Genomic DNA, 12,636 nt, shown 5'->3' on the forward strand with positions numbered 1-12,636 from the left:
CAGGGACTAGAAATGACAATCTTCTAGTAGTTTAATTGTTGCTGATAATAAGGTACCAACAAGCCTGGGCAGGTACTTCAAAAACCTTGTCAAGAAATAGAATGGAAAGATAAGTTTATTTTGGTGCAAAAAAATTTGAAATCCATATGTAAGTTTTCCTTAGTCACATTTTCAATGAACTTTTTGTGGTATTTCCATTTCTACTTTTGCAAATCCTATATCTCTTACACACCACTGACTTTGGGAAGAATAAGAGTTTTGTGTGTTTGGTGGAAAGGGGAAAAAATAATCTAAGTAAATAAGTTGTCAAAGTAACTATCTAAATTTTTTTTAATTTATACCTTAAAATCTATATTATTTTGAAATTATTGTTTTAGGTTTGTAGTATTTTTACTTTTCCATATGGTATCAAAAATTGATTTGCTGTTGAAGTCCATGAGTGTTTTGGTTTTTTTTTTTTCTCTCACAGATGACAGTTATGGCTATCTTCCCCTGCTTGAAGACAGTGGAACAAAGAACAATCTGACTTTTGATCAACCACATGATAAAGTGAAATCAGGAGCAACGAGAGAAAAACAGTCCAAGGTAGACTGCACTGTCAGGTTTATTTACTAAAAGAAGAATTAGGATCCAGAGACTTCTTGAGTTACTTAGTATTGTATCCAGATGTTGATGTGTGTAGGCAAGATTCTCTTCAAACCTAACAATAACTGGGGGGCAGAGAGGAGTGTATTCAAATGTTGAGATGTAATATGTCTTCCACATTTTACTTGCCTTGGTGATCTACAATTGGAATTCTAAACACAAGTTTTTTAGAGACAAATAAATGAATTACATGTTCCTATATAGAACTGTTAACAAGTTTTATATTTATTAGTTTTTTCCCCATTTCATGAGCATTTAGCAAAGACATAAAAGATTAAGCTAAGATAGATATAGCTGTGTAGTTTTTTCTTTAAAAATTGTGCTTAGTTGTTAAACAAAACAAAACAAAAAGACCCACCCTGTCTTAAGCACAGTCCTTTTAAGAATCATTTATTTATTTATTTGTTTGAAAGACAAAGTTACAATAAAGCAGAAGGAGAAGCAGAAAGATCTTCCATCCTCTGGTTTACTCCCCAAAATGGCCACAATGGCCAGGACTGGGCCAGACCTAAACCAGGAGCCAGGAGCCAGGAGCTTCTTCTAGGTCTTCTACTTGGGTGGATAGGCCAAAGTACTTGGGCCATCTTCTGTTGCTTTCCCAGGGACATTAGCAGGGTGCTGAATGGAAAGTAGAGCAGCCAGGACTCAAACCAGTGCCCATATGCAATGCTATCTCTGTAGGTGGAAGTTTTACACACTGTGTCACAACAATGACCCCAAACAAAAATCTTTTAAGATTTATTTATTTAAAAGGTAGAGTTACGCAGAGAGAAGGAGAAACAGATCTTCCATCCACTGATTTGGATCCCAAATGGCTGCAAATGGCCAGAGCTGGGCCAAACCAGAAAAAGGAGCCAGGAGCTTCCTCCAGTTATACCTTGTGAGTGCAGTGGCCCATCATATGCTGCCTCCCTAGGCACATTTGCAGAGAACTGGATTGGAAGTGGAACAGCCTGGACTCAAACCAGCATCCATGTGGAATGCCAGCACCACAGGCAGAGGGTTAGCATGCTGCATATATATACATATGCAAGAAGGCATAGGGGCCAGCAGCAATGACTCAATTGGCTGATCCTCTACTTCCAGTGCCAGGATCCCATATGGGCAGCAGTTTATGTCCTAGCTGCATACTTCCCATCCACCTCCCTGCTTGTGTCCTGGGAAAGCTGTCCAAAGCCTTGGGAACCTGAATCCAGGGGAGACCTGGAAGAAGCTCCTGGCTCCTGGTTTCTGATCAGCTCAGCTCTGGATGTTGTGGCCATCTGGGGAATGAACCAGCAGAAAGAGGATTTTTCTCTGTGTGAGTTTGCCTTTTTAATAAAAATAAAGCTTAAAAAGGCCTAATGCAGAAAGGCTATGCTTCATTGAGTAGAAACAGAAACAACCTAAACATTCATCATTAGCAGAATAGGACATCTTTAAAAACAGTTTAGAAAAATAAAATTTATGTATTAAATATGCTTAGATTTCAAAAGTGACATGAATAAATAGAGAAAAATACAAAATTAAATTCACTTTTAGCTAATGCAGGTGAAATCTTTTCCTAAAGAATGTTGGAATATGGACCATAAAATTCAAAAATTCAAAATAAGAAAATTTATGTATCAAGAAAAAAAAGAATGTTGGAATATTTGGTTTTGTTAGATATTTTCAAAAATGCAGAAACCATATTCCATTGGCTGGAATATTGTAAAAAGACATCTACATGGTTGAGAACTAGAAAACACTGCGGAAATGTTAAGGTGATATGTTTTTCACTACTTGCAGTATATTTTAATATTATTAGTCCTGAAAAGAAAAAAAATCTGTTTCTGGGAATAACATTCCTGTTGGCCTAGTTACTGTAATGAATTAGTGAGTTAATAGAAGTGCTTTGACCCAGTAGCAGAAGGAAGCTACTACTAACCACCCACAGTCCTTTCCTCCTTCTGCTTGCTGAGTGGTTTGAGGATTTGTTTGCTTTGGTATACTTGCTTTATTTATGATCTTATTCAGATATTTGAGAGGGGAAAGACTGATGGACATTTTGGCAAATACCAACTGTGCCTGCCTTAGAACATGATTGGAGTAGAGAGGCATATGTGAAGGGGACAGAGCCCCTTTTGAACACACAATTTTTAGTTCATCTTATGTTCATGCTAGTCTACACAAAGAAAATGTCAGAATCCTGTGATTTCTGAAGAGAATGAAAAAAGGTTCTAACAACACAGCCTGAATCCTTAGATGACCCTTAGTACTCTGCTTATGGTTCGCAGACATCAGAAAAGAAGTACCCAGTACAGGGCTTGGTGTGATGGCCCAATTGGGTAAATCCTCCCCTTGCAAGCTCTGGGATCCCTTATAGGTGATGGTTCATGGCCTGGCTATTCCACTTCCCACCCAGCTCCCTGCTTGTGGCCTGGGAAAGCAGTAGTGGACGTCCCAAGGCCTTGGGACCCTGTACCCATGTGGAAGACCCTGAAGAAGCTCCTGGCTCCTAGCTTTGGATTGACTCAGATCCAGCCATTGTGGGCATTTGGGGAGTAAACAAGAAGATCTTTTTCTCTCTTTCCTTTGCTCTGTGGATCTGACTTTCTAATAAAAATAAATAAGACTTTTTAAAAAAATTACTTAACACAGAGGTGTTTGGGAGACGGGGTGTGGCTTCTCTCCTTGTATTCCCCCTTTACCCAGATACAGGAAGGAAAAAAAGAAAATGTGGAAATGGTGATCTCACCCACCTTCCTGAAGCCCTTAACCCTTATTACCTAATCAACTATGTAAAAATCATCAATGTAAAAATAATTAATAATCAAAAAAAATTACTTAGTACAATGAATAACCTGCATCTCATCTTTAGTACACCATGGTAGTTTGCATGGTCTTTTGTAAATACATATTGGCTTCATATAACAGTTATGCCAAACTGACCCTAAAACTTAGGAGCTCATGTAACAGTGTTTATTATCTCGATTTCTGTGTGTCAGAAATTCCACAGTAACTTAGTTGGGTAATTCTGGCCCAGTATCTCAGATGGTGTTGATATCAGGATGTGGGCTGACTACAGTTGTTTGATAACTTGACTGTGTAATTGGTAGATCTGCGTCTAAGGTGGTTCACTCAGTGTGACTATTAGTAAAAGGACAGTAGTCACCTACCTTCACTTTCACATTATTCTCTTCAGGGTAGATGAGTCAAAAATGCTCCCGGAGCAAAAGATTATACTTTACCCCTTAAAGGCTTTTGTAGATACGTTCAGACATGAATAGAGTAGTAGATGAATAGTTCTTAGAGATCCTAGAAACTGTTACATGTTGTTGCTAATTATTTTTGCAAAGTTTTAAAATTAAGGGGTATAGATAAGAAATCAAGTAACAAAAAGTATATATTTATTTCTTTTTTAATGTCTACTTTCATCTACCTTGAAGGCAAAGCAAAAGAGAGAGACAGAGGTCTTCTATCCACTGTTTCACACCCAAATGCTCACAACAGCGTACACTGGACCACACTGAAGCCAGCAGCCTGGAACTGTGTCTGGGTTTCCCATGTGGGTAGAAAGGACCCACAGACTTGCACCTGTATCTGCTGCTTCCTGGGATGTATTAACAAGATGCTGATTGGAAGGAGAGTAGAGGGCTCGAAGTACCATTACAGTATGAGATTGCAGGTGCTCCAAGTGCCAGTTTAACCCACTGTGCAACACGTACATCCATGCACAAACTTGTTCTTGGCAAACATTAACTTACGCTTGTTTGCAGAGTACCATTCCATGATAGCAGTAATAATAAAAAATTTTGTATTATAATGTAACTATAAGTTGTGATTTGTTTAATATACCTTAAAAAACAGGATTTTAACATAGTGTATCACTTTTATCATATGAGAAATGAAACTTTTGTAATACGCCCTCCTGAGAGTTAGTTCAGTTATCAAGCTAAGTTCTATCTTAGGTACCTATAAGGGACTGAAATTGTTAGCCTTTTTTCTTTCTAGTCTACTTTTTGTTTCTCTGGGAAGTTATACTAAATCCTAAAGTATTTCGATGTAAGAAAATATATAGAAGGGCCCGGCACAGTGGCCTAGTGGCTAAGGTCCTCGCCTTGAATGCGCCGGGATCCCATATGGGTGCTGGTTCTGATCCCGGCAGCTCCACTTCCCATCCAGCTCCCTGCCTGTGGCCTGGGAAAGCAGTCGAAAATGGCCCAAACCTTTGGGACCCTGCACCCACGTGGGAGACCCCGAAGAGGTTCCTGGTTCCCGGCTTCAGATCAGCTCAGCACCGGCTGTTGCGGTCACTTGGGGAGTGAATCATCAGATGGAAGATCTTCCTCTCTGTCTCTCCTCCTCTCTGTATATCTGACTTTGTAATAAAAATAAATAAATCTTTAAAAAAATAGAAAACATATCAAAGAACTTGGTAATATCAGTTAATGGTTTTATATTCATTCACTCCTGTGTACCTAACAGTACCAGTCACTGGAGCACAAAGGCACTGGCCTGTCTTCTGGCGTAAAATCTTATCACCAAAACTAGCATAGTTATTTCAGATTCTATGATTGGAAAAATGAGGTAGACATGGTTTGAATTTTTTTGAACTGTTAGCCTTATACAGAGAGGTCATATGTTCTTGTGTTCAAATAGCCACTTTTCTGCTTCATTTCTAATTTTCTATGAATGTTTCTAATTTATTCATTATATATCCATTTTTATCTGAGTTAATCAAAAGCTCAAGAGATGACTGTAGTTGCTCCTGAAAGATGCCAGTTCAAAGGCTTGCCAATTTCTAGTGCAGCTATCACTGTAATTAATTGACAAATATGGTAGCTTTGAGAAGCAAAGATTCAGAATAGTGAAATAATGATCCAACTGCAGAGCTGCCATCAGTGCTAGCGTTAAGGAAATAAGATGTGCCGTACCTGGCAGTTGCAAGTAAATATAGAAGTTGTGACATGTTTGAGGAAAGCTCATTTCTGCAAATTCACTTGTCAGTCACTGAGACAAGAAGTATCAGTCTACTTTAAGCAGTCGTCGTCTGGTTGTGGAAACAAAGATCTGGAAACCTAAAGCAATTAGTGAGCATTATGAAGCAATATGAAATCCTACTTATGTGACAAAACGAAATCCTAATTACAATATTTTGGTACAGACTGAACATATACGACCTTGATTTAAAAATGCAAATTCCCAGGACCAGTGCTGTGGCATAGCGCATTAAGCCTCAGTCTGCAGCATCAACATCCCATATGGGTCTGTCTCAGCTGTACCACTTCCAACCCAGATCAGTGCTATTATGCCTTGGAAAGCAGCAGAGAATGGACCAAGTGTTTGTGCCACATGGGAGACCTAGAGGAAGCTCATGACTGCTGCCCAGCTCTGATCATTGTGGTCGTCTAGGGAGCGAACCTAGATAGAAGATCTCTCTGTTTTGACTTGTCTATCTGAAACTCTGCCTTTCAAGTAAATGAATAAATGTTTTAAAAGGCTAAAGTCCTTGCCATGCCATGCCTTGCATGCCCCAGGATCCCATATGGATGCTACTTCATGTCCAGCTGTTCCACTTCCCTTCCTGCTTCGGGTTTGTGGCCTGGGAAAGCAGTGGGGGACGGCTCAAAACCTCGAGACCCTGCACTCAGTGAGACTAGAAGAGGCTCCTGGCTCGTGGCTTCAGATCAGCTCAGCTCCAGCTGTTGCGGCCACTTGGGGAGTAATCAGCAGATAGAGGATCTTTCTCTGTCTCTCCTTCTCTCTATAAATCTGACTTTCCAATTAAAAAAAAAAAAAGAAATCTTTGAAAAACAAAAAGATAGATTATTGGGGGCCATATGATGTAGTAGGCTAAACTTCTACCTACAACTCTGGCATCCCATATGGGTGCCAGTTCTAGTCCCAACTGCTCTACTTATGTTCTAATTCCTGCTGATGGCCAGGGAGCACAGTGAGAATGGCCCAAAGCCTTGGGACCTTGCACCCACATGGGAGATCTGGAAGAACCTCCTGGCTTCTGCCTCAGAGAGGCTCAGCTCTGGCTGTTTGGCCATTTGAGAATGATACACTTGCTGGAAGATCTCTCTCTCTTTCTATGTTTCTTTCTCTTTCTCTCTAACTCTGACAGAGAGAGAGATATTCCATCTACTGATTCACTGTCAGAATGCAAGATTCTGATAGAAAAAAGATTAATTTCTAGATAAAAACAATAATTATACCAAGCAAATTGGTAGAACATCATACAAACTTAAAGCTAAAACTATAACTATATTTTGTTGGGGGGGAGTGATGTTAAGATTTATTTATTTGAAGGTCAGAGTTACAGAGGAGAGATATGTGTCACTGCAAATGTCTACAGCAGCAGAGACTGGGCTAGGTTGAAGCCAAAAGCCAGAACTCCATCTGGGTTTCCCACCTAATTGGCAAGAACCCAACTTTGGACCATCTTCTGCTGCCTTAGGAACATTGCCAGGGAGCTGGATTGGCAAGAAATGGGGCCTACATGACTCAAACTGTCACTCATATCAGATGTGAGTATCAAAAACAGATGCTTAACCTCCTATGCTGCAATGCTGGCCCCAAGCTGAGGGGTTGTTTTGAGATTTATTTATTCATTTATTTTCATTTGAAAGACAGAGTTACAGAAAGAGAAGAAGAGTCAGAGAAATCTTCCTACACTGGTTTACTTCACAAATGTCTGTACCAGAGCTGGGCTAGTCTGAAGCTGGGAGCCAGGAGCATTTTCTGGGTCTCCACGTGAGTGCAGGGCCCAAGCACTTGCATCATCCTCCACTGCTTTCCCAGACACATAAGCAAGAAGCTAGATAGGAAGTGTAGCAGCCAGGACTTGAACTGGCAACCATATGAGCTGCTGATGACACAGGTGGAAGATTGGCTTGCTCGGCCAAAGCAGCAGCCCCAAACTGAAGATTTTAAATGAGCAGTGACATTTACTGTAATCATCATAGCCTCAGAGAAGAGAATGCTTTCTGTCTTTTTGTAACTCTTTTCTATAGAGGGACCTTCAGTGGGTGACATTGAGCCATAACGTATTCCTTTAGTTACTGTCTATGACAGTTTAGAAAATCTACATATAAAACTGAACCCAGTTTTGCTGCTTTCCTTCTGTAGCTTGTAATATCCTGTTTTCACATGTCTATATCCAGGATTACGTTCAGGTACAGCTCCCAATTAGTAATTTCCTCTGAGTTTGGGACCTTCACAGTTTCTCTCTGTACTAGAGATGTTTCTTTCTGCTATAAGTCTCCTAAACTCTATCAGTGTTAAGTTCCTATGACTTGGTTGCTGATAACTGTTGAGCTAGCACCCGTTTGTATATACATTATAAAAGCTTAAAAACAGGATATAGGGCCCGGCGGCATGGCCTAGCGGCTAAAGTCCTCGCCTTGAACGCCCGGGGAATCCCATATGGGCGCCAGTTCTAATCCCAGTAGCTCCACTTCCCATCCAGCTCCATGCTTGTGGCCTGGGAAAGCAGTCGAGGACGGCCCAATGCATTGGGACACTGCACCCGCGTGGGAGACCTGGAAGAGGTTCCTGGTTCCCGGCTTTGGATCAGCGTGCATCGGCCCGTTGCGGCTCACTTGGGGAGTGAATCATCGGACAGAAGATCTTCCTCTGTGTCTCTCCTCCTCTGTGTATATCTGACTTTGTAATAAAAAATAAAATCTTAAAAAAAAAAAAAAGAAACAGGATATAGTGTTCAGAAACATGATAAATATATTTTTCACCCTTTTCACAAAAGTTAAAAATTAGGCCTTTAGTCAAAATATGTAACTACCAAGTGATTCCTGTGAGAAAATTAAATTTGGTTTGTGTAAAAACACTGAACTCTGCCTTTTCTAAGAGATAAAATTGAAATAAATTGGATTGCTTATGTTCATTACTCAACATTTCAAAAAGTTGCGACTGTATTCTTTATATCTTTTGTTAGGACAGAATGGTGATTGCATACTGTGTGCAATGGTATATTCCCACCTAGGCTGGGGCTTACTTAGAGCTGGAGGAAAACATGTGTTTGCACATAGCCACTCACGGAATCCTTGTCTCCTTAGTCAGAACAATGCCTCCTTCCCCCTGGTTTTGCTTCCAGAGACTGGATCAAATTTACCCTCTTTTTATATATAAGGAGACTAATTTTGGTTGATAAATTCTATTGGGATAATAATTAAAAGAAAAACAGTATCTTCAACCAGTTCATTAAACTTCAGAGTTTTTCCTCAAGTGTCACAATGAAGCTATCACAGACTCTAACAAATATCAAACTCAAAGAAAAAAATTGATGCCCAAAGCATTTTAATAATTACTTTGAAATTTCTGTTGAAATTTTTTTTTAGAAATCTGAATTATCAACTAATCATAAAGTTTTACTGTTCTGGGTCCATTATTTTACTTAATTACACCATTTTAGAATATTTTTATTATAGTACTGAAAATAATTTGGAAAAAGAAGAAAATGAGAAGTGTCATGCCTCTTTAAATGATATCCTCTACGCGGGTTTCAGAATCTGTTGTGGCTTTTCTCCCTTGACTCCTTCCCCGTGTGATCTCTTTTTATATTTCCCCTTTTTTATTTAAAATTTTTTAGCTTCTTGAAAACACACAAAATAAAGTTTAGATAGCCTGTTCAGTCCTGAGTTCTACTGACCAAGGCATGAAAAACTGTTCATAGATAAGAGATTGCTTCCTACAAGAATCTACCTTCTTTTGTAGTTTAATCTATCATCCTTTTGTTCTCAAAATGTTTCAAAGGAATTAGTTTCAGTGTTATAAAATGCTTCCGCATTCAATCTGTTGGGTTTTTGTTTCATAAATTATTTGATGAAACTCTAGTCTCACATGAATAATGCAGCTGGAAATGGGGATAAGTACTTTTTTATTATTGTTATATTTATTAGAATATACAGAGAGGAAGATCTTCTGTCCGATGGTTCACTCCCCAAGTGACCGCAATGGCTGGAGCTGAGCCAATCTGAAGCCGGGAACCAGGAGCTCTTCTAGGTCACCCACACAGGTGCAGGGTCCCAAGGCTTTGGGCCATCCTCAACTGCTTTCCCAGGCCACAAGCAGGGAGCTGGATGGGAAGCAGGGCCGCCAGGATTAGAACCGGTGACCATATGGGATCCTGGCGCGTGCAAGGCGAGGACTTTAACCACTACACTATTGCGTCAGGCCTGGGATAAGTACTTTAATAAGCTTTTCAACAGTTACTGGGATGCTTCTTTGATACTACACCAAAGCTTGCTAAGGATAGTTTCTTTAATGTTAGCTGTAGTATGGAATTGGAAAGTGTATCAAGAAATCTTTATGCTGCATTGAAAGCCATTGGTCTACTTTATATTTTAAATATATCCTTTACTGATGGAGGATTTTGTAACATAAATTGGTCATTTGAAAAATATTGGCTCATTAAATTATACAGATCTTCCAAATGTTTACTTATTTTTATATGATATTTAAAACTCACATTTAACAGTATCAGCAATCTCATCAGAAAAATCTTTTCATTATTGAATAACTGTCAAGCTTACTGTGACAGGTACAAGTGTTCTAAAATTTTTAATTTTCACTTGAAAACTCAGATTTTATCATTGGCAACAAGTCTCGTCAGTTGTTTTCCTTAATATGACAGGCCAACTTCATGTGCTTTTGAGAAAATGTCTGCATCACCATTGCTTACATGCCAGCCATTCTCTGAAAGGAAAATGGCATTCCATTAAAAAGTTACTGGTGGGGCTCACAACTCAGTTGCCCAAATGCTTTTCCCTGAGACAGCCATTATACTTCATTGTGCAGAAGGAGTCTTCTATGTATACTTCTCACTGTATATTAAAAAGTTATTAGTGAGATCAAAATTCAATAAAACTAGTAATTAGGGACACTCTTAGCTGAAGTTGGCATTTTTTTGTTTTCTTTTGATTTTCAACAGTGTGTGACATTGAAGAAGACAATGACTTCTATAGTTTGGTATCATCATGACTTTAGTCATGCTCGGGCACAAGCAGTTTTACTCATGGTTATTTTTGAAACCATCAGTGTAAATATTAACATAGTAAAGAATACAGATAACATGGTCATGGTATCATGGCTGTAGCGTTGTGTGAAGGTCAGGTATGCAATTTGACTTTATTCTGTTTGCAAGTTAATATTAGCTAGCTACTGTTTCTTGCTGCTAGAAGAAAACTGACTGGACCAGAAAAAAAGGACTTTGAAATGCACAGCATAATAAACAGCAACAACATTTTATTTCCATTGATCCCACCGAGGAGGTGACACAAACAGACGCATATGGATACTTGCACATGTGGCAGTGACTGCAGTAAAAAGAGAAATATTAAAATTGGGGAACCGATCATTTTATAGCAAGCAGTAAGCCTTTTTTTTTTTGTCCAAAAAAAGACATTTTTTCCAAGTTTTCCCACTGCAAATACAGCCTTGCAACATGTCCCAGGTATAATCAGAACTTTATATAATTTTTTTTTTAAAAAAAAAGAGGTATTTACTTATTTTGAATCACAAAATTACAGAGAGAGAAGGAGAGAGAGAATCTTCCGTCTGCTAGTTCACTTTCCAGATGGCTACAACAGCCAGGTCCTCCATGTGGGTGCAGTGTTGAGTCACCTTTTGTTGCCCTACCAGGCACATTAGCACAGAACCAGGACATGAACCACTCTGGATATTCTTGGTTCTTTTTATCTGTAGTGTCAAATTTAGAATCGACTGAATTTTGATTCTTATCTGTTGAAGGACAACATAGGAACAGAGATCTACCTGATGCATTTTCTTCTATATTCTACATACCCTGGATCTGTGAAAAGCTATATACTATGTACTCTATGTAATAAGCATCTAAAAGTATAGAATATTTATAGGCCCTGACATCAGAAATAAAAAACTACTTTGTTTTGTTGAACAATAGGATCTCTAGCTAATATATTTCCCCATGTTGTATTTTAACATACTATTAGAATTGTAGCCCTAAGAAAATGCTAGAATTTAAGGAAGTAACATGGGAAGGCTCGCCAGAATTTTTGTTTGTACATTAGGTTTCTGTTGCATTTTTAGGCAAACTTAACTATGTTTTGAATGATAACTTTTTCCCTGAAAAATTGTTTTCATTGACAGTTAACCATATTTCCATATATTCAGCTATTGGGATGTGTATCCTAGTACCTTAAATTTTTCCCCTAAAATTCTATGTCATCAATCTGTGATTTTTTTTCTTCTCGCTAAACCCTTTTGGGAACATAATAATTCTAACTATCTTTTGTTTTCTGTGTTCCATTATGCTTTCCAATAGCAGAATGATATTTGGATGCAGAATGATATTTTAACTTAGTTTCATCAATTATATGCCTACTTAGGATACAAGGGTTATTTCTGTCCCTAATTGTCCTTCACTGTTTACCATTACAAACAGCGCATTTCCCGTTACATTTTATCATGGCCGCTGACATCTGTATTAACTAACAGTAGCAATGTGGACTATATTCCTGCTAAATGCTCACAGAGACACAGTAAGTCTTTCCTTCCTGCTAACGTCAACCACTTACCTCTTTTCTTATGCTCGAGAATCTTCATTCCTGTCCCATCTGTTTTCTCTTCCTGAAGACAAAGTAGTAACTTTTTATAAGGTCAAATCTGAAACTCCCCTTCCTAATTTTCTAATAAGCATCCCTTCCTTCTTTTATTTTTATTTATGAGAGGCAGAGAGATAGAAAAGTATCTTCCATCTGCAGGTTCACCTGCCAAATGCCTCCAACCACCAAAGCTGGGCTGGGACTGAATCTAGGAGCTGGGAACTCAATCCAAGTGTCCCACAGAGATCCATGGTAGGAACCCAGTTTCCTAAACCATCACTTCTACCTCCTACTGTCTGCATTAGTAGGAAGCTGGAGTCAGCAGCAAAGCTGGAACTGAGTATCAAACCAGATACTCCAATATAGGATGCAGGTATCTTAGCACTTCAAATGGTAGGGTAATTGCATACCCCCCAACAATGTTTAT

At 38.9% G+C, this 12,636-nt stretch overlaps 1 protein-coding gene and 1 long non-coding RNA gene across 6 annotated transcripts in view; one reads left to right on the forward strand and one right to left on the reverse strand.

The window, feature by feature from the left end:
- Nucleotides 1-12,636, forward strand: part of TANK (TRAF family member associated NFKB activator) — an 81,269-nt gene that overhangs the window by 46,666 nt on the left and 21,967 nt on the right. For 4 of the 5 annotated variants that reach the window (XM_058664554.1, XM_058664555.1, XM_058664553.1 and 1 more), the window contains 2 exons: nucleotides 470-585; nucleotides 12,369-12,461. In XM_058664554.1, the coding sequence (XP_058520537.1) occupies nucleotides 470-585; nucleotides 12,369-12,461 (209 nt within the window). The remainder of the gene's footprint in view (nucleotides 1-469; nucleotides 586-12,368; nucleotides 12,462-12,636) is intronic. The other variant, XM_012925477.2, reaches the window with a different exon arrangement.
- The window catches only part of LOC131480371 (uncharacterized), a 72,497-nt gene that overhangs the window by 26,006 nt on the left and 33,855 nt on the right, over nucleotides 1-12,636 (reverse strand). The window lies entirely within an intron of this gene.

The sequence above is a fragment of the Ochotona princeps genome, chromosome 5 (assembly GCF_030435755.1).
Source record: "Ochotona princeps isolate mOchPri1 chromosome 5, mOchPri1.hap1, whole genome shotgun sequence".
NCBI lineage: Eukaryota > Metazoa > Chordata > Mammalia > Lagomorpha > Ochotonidae > Ochotona > Ochotona princeps.